We start from the raw sequence: 20,722 nt of genomic DNA on the forward strand, positions 1-20,722 counted from the left end.
ATAAAGATAAAAGATGCTTTTGATTGCCTTGCTACGTAACAACCAAATCAGTACTTAAAGAAGTGACCTCACAATGGTCAAATAGTCAAACAAGCGACTAGAAACCGGTTTATACATACCTGGAATTTATTTGAAATTGAAAACATAACCGGATATCTCAAATATCCTGTAACAATACTCCCCGCTTGAAATCATTCTTGTCCCCAAGAATGGAAGTGAGGGTAGTGGGCGATGAAGTCTCTGTAGAACTCCCATGTAGCTGTGTCAGCTGATTCGCCCTTCCACTGGACCAGGATCTTGGTGACAGCGGCATTTCTGTGTTTAACCATTTTCTTCTCCAGAATCCTGTCGGGTTCCTTTGTAATGCCGGTATCAAACCAGTACTGAGGGACGGTTGCAGAAGTTCCAGAGGGGTTGGGGCATAATTTCAGTTGGCTGACGTGAAACACGTTATGGATAGCTGCTGTAGGAGGAAGTTCCAAGCGATAGGCCACCGCTCCTACTGATTCCAGTACCTTAAAAGGACCATAGAACTTTGGAGAGAGCTTGTGGGAGAGGCCGCGTTTCTTGAGAGATTGTTGACGGTAAGGTTGAAGCTTTAGGTAGACAAAGTCTCCAACAGAGAAAGCTCGGGGAGAGCGGTGAGAATCGGCGGTTTGTTTCATCCTGTTCTGAGCTCGGAGAAGGTGAAACTTGAGCCGAGCTATTACTTCTTCTCTCTTTTGTAGAGTCCTGTCAACCACAACGGAGGAACTTTCACCGGGGAGGTATGGAAGGTGTAGTGGTGGAGGTTGGCCATAGACAATCTCGAAGGGAGTGGTGTTGATGGCAGAGTGGTGTGTGGTGTTGTACCACCATTCTGCTAGTGGAAGCCACTTACTCCAAGACTGAGGAGCATCGGCTGTCATACAACGCAGATAGGTTTCGAGAGTTCTGTTGGTTACCTCTGTCTGACCGTCGGTTGGGGGTGATAGGCTGTTGAGTAGCGCAAATCCACACCATGAACACGGAACAGTTCTTTCCAGACATCACTGAGAAAGGTTGGGTCTCTGTCACTGACCACATTTAGTGGTAAACCGTGCAGCTTGAACACATTATCCAAGTAAGCTTGAGCAACCTCGATGGCAGTGTAAGGGTGCGAGAGGGGAAGGAAGTGGGCGTTCTTGCTCAGTCGATCAATAACCACCAGAATGCAATGTTTGCCTGAGGAAGGGGGCAAGCCTTCAACGAAGTCCAAACTGATAGACTCCCAAACACCATTCGGAATAGGGAGAGGCTGAAGGAGGCCAGGTTTCGCTACTGTCTCATACTTGTTGGCTTGACAAATAGCGCAGTTCCTGACATAGTTCATGACCTCAAGACTCATTTTAGGCCAGAAGAAGAGAGACTTAACGCGATGGAGAGTCGCGTCTCGCCCAGAATGACCGCCCACTGCTGAGTCATGGAGCCATTTGAGTATATGTGTCTTGAGTTCCACATCATTTCCCACCACAAGTTTTCCTTTGCGTCGTAGTTTACCATTCACAAAGGAGTATGATGGGTGTGAATGTGGGTTTGTTGATAAATCCCCAATGAGCTTTCTGAGGTGAGGATCCCGTTGCCACAACAACTGTAAAGAGTCATAGAAGCCTTGATGAGCCTGAGACAGTGTGATGCTGAGGAGTTGAGAGCCGGAGACACGTGAGAGAGCATCAGCAGCCACGTTGTCTTTGCCTTGTTTGTAATGAATCTCAAAGTCATAACCCATAAGCTTTGAGAGCCACATGTGCTGGAAAGGAGTGGTAGTTTTCTGCTCAACCATATATTTGAGGCTCTTGTGGTCGGTACGGATGATGAACTTCTTGTGTGCTAGATAGGCATTCCAAGACTGAACAGCATGTACCACAGCCAGGAGTTCTTTTTCGTAGACAGAAAGAGATTGATGGCGGGGACCCAAGGCACGGCTTATGTAGCAGATAGGGTGGTTGTCTTGCATTAGAACCGCTCTGATGCCCATGTTGGAGGAATCAGTCTCAACGATGAAAATTTTGGAGAAATCCGGGAGAGCAAGGACAGGTGCTGAGGACAGAGCATTTTTGAGGTCTGTAAAAGCCTCAGTAGCAATATTACTCCAATCGAACCCTTCCTTTTTAAGTAGGATAGTCAGGGGGCGGGAGATGATGCTATAACCCTTTATGAATCATCTGTAGTAATTGGCCAGGCCCAAGAAGCTTCGAAGTTGTTTCTGCGACGAGGGAGTTGGCCAGTTTCTGATTGCTTCAATCTTTTTGGGATCAGTGCTCACGCCAGCAGCTGAAATGAAATGGCCGAGGTACTCGATAGAAGTAGCTCCGAAGGTACACTTAGATGACTTGAGGTAGAGTTGCTGGTGGCGAAGTATAGCAAAGACCTCGTGAAGGTGTTGCAAGTGTTCTTCCCAACTGGAGCTGTACACGAGTATATCGTCGAAGAATACCAGTAAGAAATTTCGAGAGATCTCCTGAAATACATGGTTCATCAAGCCTTGGAACGTACAGGGCGCGTTAGAGAGCCCAAAGGGCATCACAAGGTACTCATAGTGACCTGAGTGTGTCTTGAAGGCAGTTTTGTAGACGTCTTCAGGAATCATGCGCAATTGGTGGAAACCAGCGCGCAGATCAAGCTTAGAGAAGTAGCAAGCACCGCCCAATTCATCGAGAAGATCTTCGAGGAGGGGAATCGGATACTTGTCCTTCACGGTTTGCTTGTTCAGCCCACGATAGTCTACGCAGAGGCGCCATGTTCCGTCTTTCTTTTTCACCAGAACAATGGGTGAAGCGTATGGACTGGAGCTGCACTGAATTGTACCCTGAGCTAACATGTCTTTGATCATACTGTCAATAGCATCTTTCTGAAGGGAGGAGTAGCGGTAAGGGTGTAAGTTCACCGGGTTAGCTCCTGCTTCCAAAGCGATGCGGTGATCAAAGCCTTCCCGAAAGGGCGGTAAGCCCACTGGTTCCTCAAAGATGTCTGCAAAAGACTCAAGGAGTTGTTGTAGGGCCGGGTCCTGAGAGAGTTTTGTATGCTCAGCGGCGATGAATGAGAGGGAGGCGGCTTCTTGAAAGTGTGATGAGGTAACAGGGTCCTCTAGTTCCCTAATCCGAAGAAGAGAAATTTGTGGTTGTTGGAGGGGGGAGTTTGTTGAAGCTGCACCCGTTGATCACTTTATAACCAGACTTGGAAACACCGCGGAGGACGTGTTTGACCCCCTGGAAGTTGAATTCCATACGGAGGTTTAGTAAATCCCAGAGGATGGGGCCTAGTGTGCACAACCATTGCACTCCGAGAACAAGCTTGCCGCAGTGTAGTGGAATAGTGTGAATCTCAGTTGTAAATGAGTAACCTTGTACCATCCAAGAGAACTTGTTGCACTTGAATTTTGTTGTAAGGTCACAACCGTTAGCAGCTGCGACTGTCATTGGCTTTAGGGGCTCAAGTTTACAACCAAGGTCGTTGGCTACTTTAACGTCAAGAAAGTTGTGAGTACTTCCCGGGTCGATGAGTATGCGGAGCTTCCTCTTCCCGTACTGACCAACCACGCGCATACAGTTGAAGCTAGATGAACCGCTAAGAGCATTGACAGAGATAGTCGGAGTGGTGTTGTCAATATCCTCCACAGTAACTTCAGTGATGTGCGGTTGCTCATCATCAGACGCATCATCACTGTTTTCATCTCCTTCCATGACATAGATGTGGGACCTTTTGTGTTTCAGTTGGTGCCCTGGTGTGAAAGCTTCATCACAGAACATACAGAGGCCTTGAGCACGGTGGTCCTGCATTTCCTGGTATGTAAACTTTCGAGGAGGTCTGTCATTACCAGAGCGAGGGATGAAGTTGGGTTTAGGGGTTTGTGTTTTAGGATCAGGGGCGGGTAGTAAGGGTGTGGTTTCTTTGGGTTTGTAGGGGGTGAAGCTATTTGGTTTGTGGTGAGGATTGAAGGGAGCTCTTTGTTGTTTTGGTGGTGTTTGCGACAGAGCAAATTCATGAAGCTTCGCGATCTTCGCAGCAGCAGCTATTGTTGTGGGTTCGAACTGACGTACATGGAGAGCAAGGTGCTGGTTCATGTTCGTAAGGAAGATGCTGAGTGCGTGAGCTTCAGGGAGCGCGATTCTGGTTTTAGCGTTCTCAAACTTATCCAGATACGTCTCCACAGAATCAGTGCCTTGCTTTAGAGCCACCAACTCGGAAAGGGGGTCATCAAACAGGTCGCTGAAGCGACTCGAGATGGCAACAATATAGTCCGTCCAAGAAGGGAAAAGGCCGAACCTTTCGGTCATGAAGTGGAAGTGCCACTGGAGAGCTTTGCCGCAGAGGTGCATCGCAGCGAGGCGAACGCGTAGCTCAGGAGGTTTGTTGTCCATTCCGAAGAATAGATCGCACTGGTAGATCCAGTCGCGTAGATCTGAACCATCGAACAGGGGGAAGGTGATTTTGGAGAGGCGTGAGGTAAGGCCCTGTTGTTGATGACGGTGGTGACCATAGTTGCTCAGATCTGTATGAGGGCGGTGCAATGGCGCCGGATCTGGTGGGTCTGGAGGGCGGTTAGGGTCACCGGAGTTTGGGTCAGCGGTGGGGGAGGTGTAGGAACCGTCAGCGGGTTGTTTACCCGGAGCAGTCGTCTGAGAGAAGAAGGTAAAGATTGTTGTTTCCATCTTGGAAAAACGAGCATACTATGAGTCTGAGCAGGTTTTGAGCTCATCGGACTGTCGAGCCTGAGCCAGACGCATTTCCTCGAGCTGTTCCGCTACCGATCGTTCTTGTAGTCTCGTTTCTACCATCGTCCGTGAGGATCGTTTGGCTCTGATACCAAATGAAGCAGTAAAAGGGTTAGATAAATAATCTTCACTAGAGATCCTCCGTGATTCTTAAATGAAGATGAATCAAGGACTAGAAGATGGTACAAAGGAAGAAGGACCACCTCGAAGCACAAGATCCAAATAGCTACAATGGCTGACACAAGAGAGAGAGAGATAGAGATAAGGATAAAACATGCTTTTGATTTCCTTGCTACGTAACAACCAAATCAGTACTTAAAGACGTGACCTCACAACGGTCAAATAGTCAAACAAGCGACTAGAAACCGATTTATACATACCGGAAATTTATTTGAAATTGAAAACATAACCGGATATCTCAAATATCCTGTAACATCAACCCAGATAAGTGGAGAGAAAAGGAAGAAGGAGATGATGATCGGAGGCCACATGTTCGGTTAGATCGGATATTTGGTGACACATGTGAGTCGTGACAATTGTGGAAAGGAAAAGGCCATCGACGCATCTAGATCTATACAAAGCATTGTTTGTAAGCCATCATATATTGTTTTCTGCCTTATTTTGTTATCCACCTTCTGATTTCTAAGTTTGTATTTTGTAGTTTCGTGTCTTTCGCCTGCTACTCATTTTTTAGCTAGCCATGGTCTGTGTGAAGGGAATTAGTCATTAGTAAGTCAAAGTTAAAGCATCTGACATTTTTAATATAATACTAAATTGTATTATTCTAAAATTGGTCAAACATACTTGAACCAACCACTTATCACACCTCAGAAGAGCATAAGGTGTAGCAGTTTTTGTTGTTGTTTTTAACAGTGAGACAAATATGTATGGTTTGAGAGCAAAGCTTCTGTAATTTTCTGTTGATTTTTATTTCTCTTTGTTCTTATGTATGTCAAAGCTCAAGCATCTGAGGTGATGCTTACCTCTCCGGCAAAATTTTAGTTTATTTGAAATTATTATTTATTATTTCCTATGAGAATAGCTACAGAAGCCTACAAAGCAATGATGCCTTAAAGGTTCTTCGTTCAGAGAGTCAAAAACTGTCTTGAAGTCTACTGAAAAAGCTGTGATAGTTATGGATCTTTGAATTGATTTGCAGGAAATGAGCTTAGATGTTAACGTGTCTGTGGAGGTTCCTTTGATTCCATTGGTGAATCTGGTTGGACGGATGGTTCTCAACGACATAACTCAGTTCATGCAGCAAAAAACGAGCATCGAGCATCAAAGATCAAACACATACCGTCAGCTGAATCATACTTCAGTCAGCTATTCCAGCTGCTCCTGATGATCGGTAAGAAAGATTCTTTACTTTCGAATATGTTTGATGCCGTTACATCTGAGAAGCTGATTCTATGAGCAATTGATAGTCCTGTACTATTTAACCAACTATTCTTTTCTCTTCAGTTGCTTTCTAAAACTGTAGATGCACAATGACTTGATGAGGAAAGTAAAATAAGAAAAGCCCATAACGGAGAAGAGAGAGAGAGAGAGCCAGAAGTACTTTCGGTGTAGGTGGCATAATGTCATAGCAAGTCAAAGACTGTGGATATATATGCCCCGGAGCAGCAAAATGTTTACTTAGTCTACTTATTTTGTCTACCAAAGAGAAATCAGAGGATGCATGGATATTATTTTCAAATAAGATTTCTACATTCCACTAGAAAACCATTCCCATGTAGAAAGATTCCGGCGGTCCCGTCCACCACTTGGTGTAATTCATATAAGCTGGAAGCCAGACCTCATGTGTTTCTCATTCTACACTACCAGAAAACAGCAACCTAATTCCTTTATGTTCCGCATCTCTGAGAGGTACTAAAAAGATTCCTATTATATTGACACTAACCTCAGTATTGTAGCCATCTGCTTTAAGCTTTTTTCCCCTCTCTTTTAAGAGCCGTGTGTTTGTTTTCTTTTTTAACTAATACAGATATGTATATATATTTGCCTAATATGCTTTCTCTTGAAACTCTTGAATTTTTCTACGTTACCTGTATCTCAACTCCGCACCAGCAACAAAGTTTTACTTTGACACCGATCTCCTTGAAATCAGTGAGTTCACAAAGAGGTAAGAACTGATACGGTTTTTATGAAACACTGACTTTGTTGCCTATCTAATGCTACCATACGTACTGTTTCCAACTTGGGAGGTACATCATCTGATGTTTTCCAATGCGTTTGATACCATGGAAGGGCTTAAAAAAAAGTCGTCTCAATTGCAGATCTATGGGAAGGTGCACTCCAGTTGAGTGTTTCTTCTGTGATCTCTGTTATGGGCATTCTACAAAGGTTTGTAATCAATGGTTCCATTAGTGATAGCAAACCTAGCTCAGTACTTCGTTTCATCTACATTTCCAAATTTGGGTTTGCATATTTGAAACGTTTTCGTTTTAATAGGATTTGTGTTCTTGGAATGTGCTTTGTGTATGCTTTCTTCTAACACTGAGTACCTCTAACTATATGCTTCTGCACATACTGTCATTTTATCTGTAAACTTTAAGCCTTTACTGTGAGATTCAATAGACTTTCAAACTTTATTCTTCTCTCTCAAACTTTCTATCCATTTTATGTGACATAGATCTTCTTACTGATTAACGAATGCTCTTTTATTTTCTTTCCTAGGCTACTAATCGTTTCACGGATATGGGGTGTGATTATTGTATGTGTGTGTGCTCTGCATTATCTGGTTATTTATGTGGAGTAAAAAGTCTTTATATACCTTAGCTGGTGTCCTCAGGTGTTGAAAAACCAAAATCTTATGCAGCTCCAGCCGGTGATCCTGGAATTGGTCTTGAGCAGCTTGAGCTAATGTGCAAAGTCTAGAACATTGTTTCTCTTTGGTTATATGGAGACGAGCAAGCGAGTGCTATCAAAGTAAAAAACTTTCAACATAGAAAGCAATTCATATCTCAGTAGAAAGAAGAACTCTGGTCAGAAGAAAAAAGTGATGATGAGATAAGTAAATGGATCTGACCTTCCTACCATGTCCTTTAAAGTCTCGACTGTATCTTTTCTGCCATAAGTATATCAACAAAAACCAATGGCCGTCGTCTAGCTCCCAGGAACAACAGAGGAGTTAGTTTCCAGCAATGTGGCTGTTACACGTTTTTCTCCGTCTTTTGGACTTGACATAGCTTAAGAGAGAAAGAAAGTTTTCATGAATTATTCCTATGGTTTTTCTATTTTTGTTTTATGCTGCCTTAGTATCTCAGTTAATTTTAAAAAAATAAAAAGTAAGTCTATAAATATAAAGGATATACTCCTTTTAGTATTAGTAGATTATTTATGGATTGGGGTTGAATTTATGAATCTTTATAAATATTTTATAAATGATTTTAAACATTTTTAAATGATTTATATTGTCAATTTTAGTTTTTTAGAAATTTAAAGTATTTATGAAAATAGTTATCTCTTAAAGATAAATTTAAATAATGATATCAAATTTGCGGTAAAAGCAAAAATTAAAATTCTCTCTAGAATCATAACATATATTTGTTTCTCCAAAAATTCTAAAAAAGGATGTTCATGTCTAACTGCAGCTTCTAATGTTTTTTCCTTCTATATATTTAAATTTATTTTGAAAAAATAAATTTTGGTCAATACACTATTATGCGTTGTATTTAATTAGAAAACAATTTATCCATAATTGTGTTTCAATTTACAGAAGTCCAAAGCTAAATAAGACTTATTTACTATAATGTTATCAAAATTATATTAGAACAAATTTACAAAAACAACATCTACGCATTCTAAGAAGAGTTTGTTTTTTTTTTGTTTACCCCCGAGGGCATAGGTTCACCAACCAATTATAGCCTATCATATCATATTTAATTTTTTTTTAGAAAAAGCAAAATAACAAAATTTGCTAAGTTATATTATGTTTTTAAAATAAATAAAAACGTAAAAATAAATTAAAAAAATAGTACTAGCTGCAATAAAATGAGTTTTTTTTTAAACATTATTAACACTGTCAGTAAAACAATAAACCCTAAAGTCTAACCATTAAACCCTAAACCATTGGGTAAATCCTAAACTCTAAATCATAAACATTAAACACTAAATCCTAAACGCCGTCAGAAAAACTCTAAATCTCAGCCCTAAATCCTAGGGTTTAGGATTTACCTTTTAGTTTAGGGTTTACCAAAGGGTTTAGAGTTTACCCAAGGATTTAGGGTTTACCCAATGATCTAGAGTTTACCCAAGGGATTAGGATTTATCCAAGATTTAAAGTTTAGTTTTTAGGGTTTAATGTTTATGATTTAGAGTTTATCGTTTTGATGACAGCGTTAACAATGTTAAGAAATATTTATACTATTTTTTTATTTTTTTTACTTTTATTTTATTTTAAAAACATAATATAATTTGACAAATTTTTATTATTTTGTTTCTTTTTTTTTCAACTACTTAATAAATAATTTTTCTAAGAAATATTAAAGTACGGATCAATATTTTTTCTATATTTAAATTATTGGTCACTAATAATAGTACGTCACTTCCAATTAATATTAATATTATTTTATAATTTAATATTTTTACTTTTAATAATGCATAGACAAATTTTAAACGGTTTCAGTTCTAAAACAGTTATTAATCATCGATTTTATAAAATTTATGTAAAACAATAATAATAAATTCAGGTGCATTATTGAACAATTTTTTTTTTGTTCTGGTGTGTTTACTTATATGAAATTTTAATCCCTAAAATGTTTCAAATCTTATACAAAAGTAAAGTTTGCAAAACATAATAAAGAAAAGTAATTCAAACTCTTTTTCATTTCATATAATAGAAACTTATTTGAGATTAATATAAATAAAATTTTAAAACGTTAATATAAATAAAATTTTAAAACTAAATTTCCTCATTTATACAAAAGATTTACCATGAAAGTAAAAATAGTAAGTTGTAATTGATCAAATAAACACAATTAATCTAAAATTAAGATGATAAAATATGAAAAAAAAAAATTAAAAGTATATTATCCGCGCGGAAAAACCATCTAGTGTCAATAAAAAGCTGCTCTAGCACGTTCTCAGACTGTCTGATGACGGAGTTAATGTTAATCCTTCTGGAAAACAAGTGAACGCAAGTTTATATATATTTGTAAACACAATTAAGCATAAACTGTTATTTGTTTGAAATTGTCTAAACAAAACTTCATACACAAGTAGCAAGTTGCCAAACAAAATTTGCTTGAGAATTGCGTATAAACACCATTTATTCTCTCAAATAACGTCACTCATGCCACTATGTTTTATTTCTTTACTGTTTATGTTAGCCTTTGATCCTTTCTTTGCATTAAGCTTACAAATTGTACGTGTCTAGCATCTTTAGTTATACGCTTCATATTACAATAACTTGCATCTTAAGTTCGCTATAATCGATTCCAAATCCAATCTAACTGGAGCAGCAGTGTCTTTTTTACGAAGATTTTGAAAAATGTAGGACCACTTACAGAGAGCTTATTAGTAAAATGTTGTATACCACTCCGTACGAAACAAGTTGTGGTACTTATTATAAACTGACAAATCCGTGAATGATATGGCACATGATCCACTGCTCATGAGTCTCATATCTCACCGTCCCAAAGTTGTTCAAGACTCTTATAAGGACTCGTCTCATGAACAAATGACATGCCTCTCACCAACCTTCCCTGCAACATTCGAAACACAACCCTGAGCCTTATGAACAGAACAGAGAAAGCTTGTTTTGACCTGTTTGGAATGCAATCTACTTGCCTGTTCAATCTCGGAAAACTTGGATAACATGTCATCAGGTATGAACCAGCTGAAAACGTCGAAGTTCTGTTTGATCCTGTCTTCATTTGTGCTCTTTGGAAGAACACTTTGACCCATTTGGAGACCCCAGCGCAGTGCAACTTGTGCAGGTGTCTTGCCTAGCTTCTCAGCAACCGTGACTAGAATCGGGTTCTTCAGAACATCGCTCGTGAGCCAAGTTGTCCCTGGAGAACCCAACGGAGAGTATCCCGAGAGGTGAACGCCTTTGGATTTGCAGAAGTCCCTGAGCACAGTCTGTTGCCAAGAAGGGTGACACTCCACCTGGTTAACAGCGGGAGGGACACGAGCCACCTCCAAGAGATCAGCTAGCTTCTTTGTCGAGAAGTTGCTTACACCAATAGCTCTGGCCTTTCCCGCATCAAAGAGTGCTTCCACTGCTTTCCATGTGTTAGGAATATCAGTCGGCAAAATGTTCTCTGGCTTGAAGTCAGTAGAACCTTTCTTGAGGCTAACAGGCCAGTGGATCTTCAAAAAAGGTTCACAAAAAGGAACAGCTCAGGAACCAGTATGGATCACTACAAGACAAGGTTTCTTGAAATGTTAACTTACGAGATACAAATCGACATAGTCGAGCTGTAGATCCTGAAGAGTTCTGTTGAGAGCCACTGGGACATCTTGAGGATCATGATCAGTACACCTTTCATATGACCAGGTTAGAAGCTACACGGACTTGAAAAGAAATAAACCTATGAGTTAATTAAAGCGCAAGTGATGCAGAATTACCAGAGTTTGGATGTGATGAAGATCTCCTCACGCTTAACAACTCCATCATCAAACAGTTTCTTCAAGACTAACCCAATCTGCACAAATCATAACCAAGAACCTAACTTTCTTGCTTTAAAACCAAGAAGCTCGACGAAAGTATTGAAATTTAAATCGTCACTTCACTTGAAACCAACATCTACAAAACAAAGGATGATAATAGGCGTTACCTCTTTTTCGTTGCCATAGATTTGAGCACAATCAATGTGGCGATAACCGATCTGCATAGTCACAGAAACAATGTTTGGAGTTAACAACAAAACAAAAACAATATTTAACCATAAAGACTAAAACTTTATGATTAGTGATCACAGAGACGAAGTGAAGAACCTTAACGGCGGCTTCGACAGCGTTTCCGACGAGACCAGGATCAGACTGCCACGTTCCGAGACCGACCGATGGTATCTTCGCTCCGGTGTTGAGCTCAAAGAACCTGATTTCCTCTGCCATGGATGTGTCTCGCCCACAGAGAGTCGGTGAGAGAGTGATGAGAAAGTTGGTGAGAGAAGATGAATGAGTTTGGTTGGTCCATAAGTAGTAATGAATTTGTTAGTTAGACTTGGGCCTTCAATATCCCAAGTAAATGAGCCTATGTTATCTGTATGATTTTGTTCTGGACGTATTATATGTATTCAATTTTTTTTTTATGTTGATATATTCAATATAGTATTTAGAAAAAAATATGTGAAACTTTTAATTTTAAAGTTTTTCGATAATTTATGTTAAATTATAGAAATTACTATAATTATAATTTAACAATCTTTGAATCATATCTACAACTATGTAATTTTGGATTTTTATACTTTAAACTAAAAGTCCAACAAAACAATCTAAAATTATGATAATTATTTAAAAGGGATAATTTGAAAAATACTCTATTAGTTTAAATTTTGATAAATGCACCTTCTTTTTTATTTTTGGAAAACTACACTTTGTTAAATATGAAATGACATTTTTATCCAAATTAGATATTTCAATAATTAAATATAAATTCAAAATTATTAATAACATAATTACATATGTTTAAGAAAAAACTGTCTTGAGATAGATATATTATTTTACTATATTTTTTTAGAATAACAAGTATATTATGAGAGAAACAAATTATGATTTGTTTTGATTTTATCATAAAGTTTCTATGCATAACTTTTCAGATTTCGTAACATAATAGAAATAAGTTGTCCAACCACTCATTCTTCATACAAAAAATTCACGTCCTTCTCTCCAAACATATTCATTTTTGTAGTGACCAGTAGGTGCCAAACAAGAAACGATTCTCACAGTGAATGAAGAAGTGAGAACATAACCCATACTGTTAACCGGACCTCGTGGTCTGGTGGTAAAGGAACCTCGGCTGAGGCACCCGCCACTTGACTTCGAATCCCGGCCACGAGGGGTTTTACATGGGCTCCCTCTCGCCCTCCAGACCACTTCGCGTAACCAGGGGCCCTTTAGTGGACGCTTAAAAATCCTGTAATGGCTTGGGCTTAGGCCCGGTGGGCTAGTCGATCACGCAAAGTGGTCGGACACTGGATTATCAAAAAAAAAAAAAAAACCCATACTGTTAAGATCCGTACCAGTACGAGGGACCCTCAAACTTGAGCTGTAGACCTTGATGTCCCTGCTTCAGCTTAGATTAGAGAGGACAGCCAACGCGGACCACCATGGGCAACATACGTTTGGTAGCGTCTACCTCTCGTTTTACTAAGAGCATTCTCCATTGCTACTAAATTAGCACACTGTGGTACCACTGTATATTGCTACCTAATTAGCAGACTAAATTGAATTACACTAAGGACATAGGTGAAGAAACAAACCTCTGAATAAAAGCAAGATCTTTTTTTTGAAGGAGACAAGACACCTCTAACTTGTTTTATTTTTAAATTAAGATATTGTGTATATATTGTAAAGATTTTTTCAAACAATCTTTAATTCTTGTTGAAATTGTTTATTTAAATATTAAATAAATTCTGATGATAAATATTCAGATTGGATAATTTAGTAAATTCATATATACTAAAGTGTATTTTTCAAAAAAAATTAAATAATGGTGTAGTTTTCAAATTAAAATCTTATATAGGTGTATTTTTCCAAATTTTCCCTTTTTGAAATCTACTAATTAAATATTTTCTGTATCAGTAAACTTAAATGTATTTTAAAAGTATAAGTTCACTAACATTATTTTTTTTTTAAATCGTTACATATATAAGATTAGTAGTTTTATATGTCACCTAAACATGATTTCTTTTAGAACTGAATAATACACCACTCCTTATAGTTTTAGCTGTGTTTATACATAATTTTAGTTGAATAATACACCACTCCTTATAGTTTTAGCTGTGTTTATACATAATTTTAGTTGTGTTTCGGATAACAAATGTGTATTTTCAATTTTAAATAAATACGTGCATCCAGTGGTTACCCTTTTTACTCATTTGTGATGTGTGTAGAGAATTTTTTTTTTAAGTGAAGATGTTCAACAATATACATTGTGCAAATTTGCATACGGATGATAATACATCAACAGCACTAATTCAAGCTATAAACTACATTTTAAGTCGTATATATCAATAAACTAACTATCATATTTAGTTTTAAAAAAAAACTATCATAGATTTTAGATATGTCAGTGGCCGGCCCAATTTATATCTATATATCATATCATTCATTAGCACTATCAATATGGCTATGGTTGAAAACTTGAAGACACGTCCCAAATGAAAACCAGCATGTAATAGAACATTTCAACTTAAATTCATATATAATATCAACAATTTGAGACAGAAAAATATATAACATATGTGACATTTTCTTCGTATGATCAGTCAACTCCACCAAAGTCAACTAAATTTGTATTAATAGTACACCAACGGTTATTGCATATTTACAAACAGCTCCATCGATAACAAACACCAAGAAGATCAAAAACCGATCTCGGTTCAATCCCCAAAAACGGCAGGTGAGAGATGTCAAAGCCGCACACGATTCAGCGTTTCACGCATAACCATCCCTTGACCGAAGCCAACGGAGTTGGCACATACACGTGCAATGGTTGCAAACTTCACGGTCACGGCAAGACCTACCGGTGCAATGACTGCGATTACGACCTCCATGAATATTGCGCCACGTGTCCTCCAACCCTCATAAAAACATGGCACGCGCCTGATCATGAGCTAACCCTGTTCACCGGTCCTGCCCACATGACCGAGCGTGTGTGCTGTTTTTGCCAATTTTACATCCAAGGGATGTTCTACAAATGTAAGCACTGTAATTTTGAATCTCACCCGCTTTGCACACACGGTCTAATGCATGTTTCGTCTCCTGACGCAATGGAAACGAGGCAGAGAAGCCTGCATAGCCCTCATGCGGGGCAGCCATTGTCGCCGCACCACTATGGTCAAGGAAACTCCTATGGTTATGGGCAACATCCTCATGGTGGTGGTCATCATCATCAGCATCCCCACATGAGCCCGGTCTCTCCAAGAGCAAGTCCAAGTACTCCAGATTCAAGCAAGGGAAAAAAGAAAAACGGAGGATTTATGGGAGCCTTCAAGGCTGTGGTAACTGTAACTGCTACGCTAGCAACCCAGTTGGCCGTTGCCACGGTGGCGGATGAGTATACTGGAACTGGATGAAGAATAGTTTGATGATGAAGTTTTACTTGTTGGTGTGCCTTTACCTTTCGGTGCTGTTTTCCATTACATGCAGACAAATGTATGTACCCTTTACATGCAGACAAATCTGTTTTCCATTACATATGTATGAATGTGTCTCAGTTTCACATAATCGTGTAATTGCAAATTGCTGTGTCATTGATATCGATATTGGTTTTAATACATCAAAGCTCAAATCTTCTATACGAAAAGATCTCAACTACAAATAAATACTTAAAAATCAAACTATTCTAGAAATAATATATTTGTCAGCATATATATGATTTGATTGTAAAGGTACTTAGGTCCCATCTCAAAATGCTAAACAAAATATGTGATTAATAATATCACCAGTTCATAATCTCTCTACAATCTGCACATCTTGAGGTTTTGCCTATTTGGTATTATGAATCTGTTAATTCTGGAAGGAATCTCTTTGTCAGCTTGCATATGATTGTAAAGGTACTTGAATTTCATCTCAAAAATCGTTTAGAGAAAGATCGAGAAGAATGAGTTATAATTCTTAACTAGATTATGACCCGCGTTAAAACGCGGAATTAGGTTATAAAATAATGTTAGAAATGTTTACCATTTTATTAAATTTGAGCCCGATTTAAAATGTGTTTCTTGTAGTTTGGTTACTTATTTGTTTCTTCTTATTGGTAAATCTTTTTTGTTTCTTATATAGTATTAGGATGAATTTGTTTTAGTAAATTTGTGTCAAAATCAAAATTTAAACATTCTTACTCGAAATCTTGAATTTGAAATGGTTTCTAGCTTTATATGATACTGATATAGATTGATTTATTAGTCATTAATAGGGAAAAAACAAAGAGAACCACACAATATAAATATTATTTTTAGTTACAATATATTGATTATATTGGATTAGAAATAACATATGATGACAATCTATTAATTACATACATGATAGACTATAATATTATTCATTACAATATATGAAATTCATAATTAACTGATTTGGTCTAGTTGCTCTAATTATTTGATAATTTAGCTTTACCAAATATTATGACATATATATATATATATGTTGTACAAAGATATATATACGCAAAGATAGGATAGATATCAGAGTGCACAGATCAGGTGTGATAAAAAAAATTCTACTTCAAAATTTGAAGCCCTTTTTCAAAAAAAAAACTATTACATAATTTGTAGCCTTAGTGACCCCTCCTCATGTGCACTCTCTTTTCATGATTAATTTAAATATTTTGGAAGGTTGGTTTAGTTTAAGTAAAAAGGTTTAATGGTACGTCGGTTTGGTTTAAGTATAAAAGATACATCTAATATATGTCCCATAAGAAGTGTGTATTATTTAAGTGATAACATAATCAATAAGTCCAAAAAAAAGAATGCCACGGTAAAATGACTCTATTTTAATAGATTAGATAATTGTGAATTTTGAATTTATCCTCTCTTTTTCGATGTTAGATTTAGAATATGCTGTCTGAAAGTTAATATTTCTTGACACATTCAATTTCGACTGAATCCTTGTTATTGTAGGATTGCCATGTGAATGTATAGAGTTTGAACGGTATACTCACAAGTCACAACCATATAAAAATACTAGGGTCGGCCCGCCCTACGAACGGGATATTAGTTAATTTGATATTCACTAAATGTTCGAGTTGAAATTTGTTTTAAGATTCAAAAATTTGGTTATCTGTTATGTGTTACTTATTAGTATGCGGTTGAATAGTTGTTTTTCGATTATTCTTGTTTTGATATTGTATCAAATTAACTAATTGTCCAACTCATAATTATAGATGTACAAATGTGGATTTGTGATAAAGTTTGATGACAATACTGTTTTTTTCTTTTTAATTCTTATTCATAGTGGAGTGTGCATGTGTCAGAAAGAGGTCTATAACAACTTTTATGTTTTTGCGTATGGATTTTAAATATATATTATTTTGTATAATGCATACTTGCTCTACAACATTTGCTTGTAAACTAAAAAAACTGTTTTCTATATTTTTAAAAGAGAAAATATTTAGTCTATAATATAACATGGACATATGTATTGACTATATATAGAAGTTGGGTGTTATTTTAAAATGACATATGTATAGAGGTTTTTCAACCATTACTTCACTGGCACAAACACATTTATAACTGTAAATATCTTCTTTTAAAATCAAAACTAATAAAAACGTGTACAACAAATGTATTTTGATATATATTATATGCATCAAGTTATAAAGGTTGGAAACATTGCAAAAGTGTTTGGAGCAAAAATTTTAACTTCACGATCTTCATCTTGACGTCAGTTCAGTGTCGGCCCTGGCCACAAGCAGAAGAAGCATGGGCTTCCAGGCGACACGATAATAAGTATTTTCGCGGCCACATATTTATAAAAAGTGACTTCGGCCTAGTGGTTCTAAGAGAAATTACCAATGCTAGAGGTGCTGGGTTCGGTTACCCCTGACTGCATTCATTTATTTTGGCTCCGAATATAAAATGGGACACGTGTCACTTCCATAACGTACGACTTGATGACGTGTCTTCACGGGAGAGAGGCGAACATTTCTTTATATATATAGATTGCATATTCCATTTAGGTGACTAATATGCAAAAGTAAAATTAGATCAGTGTTATCTTTTCAGTAAAAAAATCAACGTAAAACAAATATAGAGACATGTCTTTCAGTAACATTCATGACAAGTCTCGCATAGAAGAAACAAATCAGCTGAATATCATACCTCGCCGTCCCATAATTCTTCCACAGACTTATAAGGGCTCAGTGTCTCGTGAGCAAAGAAGGAAACATTCAATAGCCTAGCCTGCATTGAATCCAAATACACAAACGCTTAATTATTGCGTAATGAATTGTGAAAAACGACATGTGGATTTAGCCCTACTTGTTCAATATCAAAAAACTTGGCAAACAAGTCATCAGGTATTGACCAGTCGAAAACATCTAAGTTCTCTCTGATCCTTCCTTCATTAGTACTTTTGGGAAGTACACTGTGACCCATTTGGAGTCCCCAACGGAGTGCTACTTGAGCAGGAGATTTCCCAAGCCTTTCCGCAACTAGATTCAGTATTGGGTTCTTCAGAACATCGCTCTTGAACCATCCTGGGGAACCCAGTGGGTAGTATGCCTTGCAATAATATCCAAAAAAAAAATTATAAGGTAACTAAGACACACATAGACATGTACATCTATCGGTGAGATGAGTGATGCTTACACTGAGGTGAACTCTTTTGGATTTGCAAAACTCTCGTAGCTTCGCTTGTCGCCAAGAAGGATGACATTCGACCTGATTAACAGCAGGAGGAACACGAGCTAGATCCAAGAGATTACCTAGTTTCTTGGTGGAGAAGTTGCTTACTCCTATGGCTCGTGCCTTGCCCGAATCATAGAGTGCTTCCATTGCTTTCCATGTGCTAGGAATATCTACAGGTAAAAAGTTCTCTGGACTTACTCCAACAGAACCTTTCTTCATCCGTACAGGCCAGTGAATCTTCAAGAAGATCATATAGAAATCGTTACTGAATAATCTTTCCATTATGAACAATCCATTCCCATGATCAGAAATGCTATATAGATTAGGTTTAAGCAAAAACATAAACAACTTACACCTCCTTAAAGACATATGTTAAGAAACCAACATCTGAATTAATGTGAGATATAAATTAAAATATAAACTGCATGGGCTAATACACTTATTAGCTGAAAACCTCATCAGACTTAATTAACACTTATATTTTATCAAATAGCATTTCCACTGTAGGGATGAATGCTTACCAAATACAGATCAACGGAGTCGAGCTGCAGACTCTGTATAGTTCTGTTCAGTGCCTCTGGTACATCTCGAGGGTCATGATCAGTACACCTTTGATGTACACAAATTGAAAATGCAGGATTATAGAGCTACGCTTTATTAATCAGACGATATTCATCCGATATTCATCCGATAAACACAATGCAACACATGATACCAGAGTTTGGAGGTAATGAACAACTCCCCGCGTTTCACTACACCTTTTTCACATAATTTTTTCAAAGCTGTCCCAATCTGCATAGAAGGTGATTTCACAATGTAATGTAATTATACATTGCTGAAATAATTGTTAATTAAGTGAGTTAATAAACGGCTACATAAGACAACTAACAATAATAAACTCCATATGTTTCTAAAAATAGATTTTTAGAGAACTCACGCAATTAATAAAAATAATATATATTATAATTAAATTTATTAATTATTTTTATTATATACTTTTTAATAACTATCAATCAATGATATTTAATCAACTCAAAATTTTAAAATTATTATTTTTAAAAAATCATACAACTAATTAATATCAATTACTAAAAATATGTTTTTAATCTAGAAAATCTATCATTGTAAAGTAAAAATAAATACAAAAAATGTATGTTTTGGTAAATGAGGGACTAGTATGTTTTAGGAAATCAATTAATAGACGAACATATAAGCTTGGCCAAACTCTGCATCTAATGCACAACCTCTTTTTCGTTGCCATACAACTGAGCACAATCAATATGACGATAGCCGAACTGCAATAAGAATTAAGATTAATTTAGCTTCATTATCAGACATGAGCATAAAGAGATCGAAAGCAAATACAATGAACCATACTATCACATTAGCAGATACAAACCTTAACAGCGGCAGCGACGGCATCACCAACGACGCCAGGAGAGGCCTGCCACGTTCCAAGACCCACAGACGGGATCTTAGCACCGGTGTTGAGCTCGAAGAATCTGATAGCGTTCGACATTGGCAGAGATTTGGTGGTTATGAGTTTAAGATCGCTGGTTTTGGTTTGACGCACACATCATTTCTCAATTGTGTAGGTGAGAAGTGAGAGCTATATAGGAGGGGAGATTTGTAGGAAAACTTAACTTTTCTTGAATTTTTAGTATTGCCACGTCAGATATTGATTATTACATGGACGTATATTATTCGCTCACTTAGATCTCCACTTTGCTATCTCGAATGAGATCGTTCAACGTAACAAGTTTTTCGGTCCACGCATGCATTGGCTAGAGCGTATTTAATGATCGACGGCTGTATTGAGCTAATATATGCATTTAATTTGCACCATCGACCGCTTTCTAAATTGCGAGTTGCAATTTTTTTTTTAAATTAGATATTTTTTTCTCATATTTTAACTATCAATATGTTATCTTAAATAGAAAAAAAGCTTAGCTAACTGAACAAAATGATTTTTGGAGTGCAATTACTAAAAGAAAAGTTGTTTTTGTAAAAGTAAACACATATTTGTAAGATCATATATTCAAACTTAATACATATTTCCAGGGTTTTGAATTTAGAGTTCTTATCACATATTTTTTGCTGTTCCTAGAAAAGTGTCAACTCGAATAAATTAAGAACTTACATGTTGTATGGGTCCATGTGGGCCATATGAGGTGGTGGTCATCAACATCAACGTCTCAAAATAACAATTTAGTGGCACGTTCAATTTCTCGTTTAGACAATCTGGCACTATTACCATATCATATGACGTAGGGGTTTGTATGTTAATAACAACCAACTACAAGCATCACAATCACATTTTCTATTTGAGATGACTAAGTCTACAATATACTGCGAATTGTATAATCGGATCAATAACTTTTTTGAATAATATAATAATTTAAAATAACAACAAATATGATTATTGTTATAAAAATAATGAAAAAATCTACTTTTATTCATAACATAGAG

General features: G+C 37.1%; 4 protein-coding genes across 4 annotated transcripts; 1 reads left to right on the forward strand and 3 right to left on the reverse strand.

Annotated features, from left to right (window-relative positions):
• Positions 1-2,156: 2,156 nt before the first annotated feature.
• LOC125585763 lies at positions 2,157-4,670 on the reverse strand. The gene is made up of 2 exons (XM_048755417.1): positions 3,248-4,670; positions 2,157-3,165 (listed from the first exon to the last, which is right to left on the reverse strand). The coding sequence occupies exons 1-2, from the start codon at positions 4,668-4,670 to the stop codon at positions 2,180-2,182; spliced, it is 2,409 nt and encodes an 802-aa protein (XP_048611374.1). The 3' UTR covers positions 2,157-2,179.
• A 5,466-nt stretch (positions 4,671-10,136) lies between these two features.
• LOC106433282 (aldo-keto reductase family 4 member C10) lies at positions 10,137-11,916 on the reverse strand. Its single transcript, XM_048753528.1, has 6 exons — positions 11,679-11,916; positions 11,519-11,569; positions 11,310-11,386; positions 11,136-11,223; positions 10,527-11,051; positions 10,137-10,441 (listed from the first exon to the last, which is right to left on the reverse strand). The coding sequence occupies exons 1-6, from the start codon at positions 11,796-11,798 to the stop codon at positions 10,358-10,360; spliced, it is 945 nt and encodes a 314-aa protein (XP_048609485.1). The 5' UTR covers positions 11,799-11,916; the 3' UTR covers positions 10,137-10,357.
• A 1,329-nt stretch (positions 11,917-13,245) lies between these two features.
• Positions 13,246-15,725, forward strand: BNAC04G53490D. Its single transcript, XM_013874145.3, has one exon. The coding sequence runs from the start codon at positions 14,315-14,317 to the stop codon at positions 14,981-14,983; it is 669 nt and encodes a 222-aa protein (XP_013729599.2). The 5' UTR covers positions 13,246-14,314; the 3' UTR covers positions 14,984-15,725.
• Positions 15,726-17,129: 1,404 nt separating this feature from the next.
• LOC106433300 (NADPH-dependent aldo-keto reductase, chloroplastic-like) lies at positions 17,130-19,836 on the reverse strand. The gene is made up of 8 exons (XM_048754551.1): positions 19,653-19,836; positions 19,498-19,548; positions 18,969-19,045; positions 18,775-18,862; positions 18,215-18,490; positions 17,885-18,127; positions 17,726-17,806; positions 17,130-17,587 (listed from the first exon to the last, which is right to left on the reverse strand). Exons 1-8 carry the CDS (start codon positions 19,770-19,772, stop codon positions 17,495-17,497), a joined length of 1,029 nt encoding a protein of 342 aa, XP_048610508.1. The 5' UTR covers positions 19,773-19,836; the 3' UTR covers positions 17,130-17,494.
• Between the last annotated feature and the right edge of the window lie 886 nt (positions 19,837-20,722).

This window comes from Brassica napus, chromosome C4, assembly GCF_020379485.1.
Source record: "Brassica napus cultivar Da-Ae chromosome C4, Da-Ae, whole genome shotgun sequence".
NCBI classification, from domain to species: Eukaryota; Viridiplantae; Streptophyta; class Magnoliopsida; order Brassicales; family Brassicaceae; genus Brassica; species Brassica napus.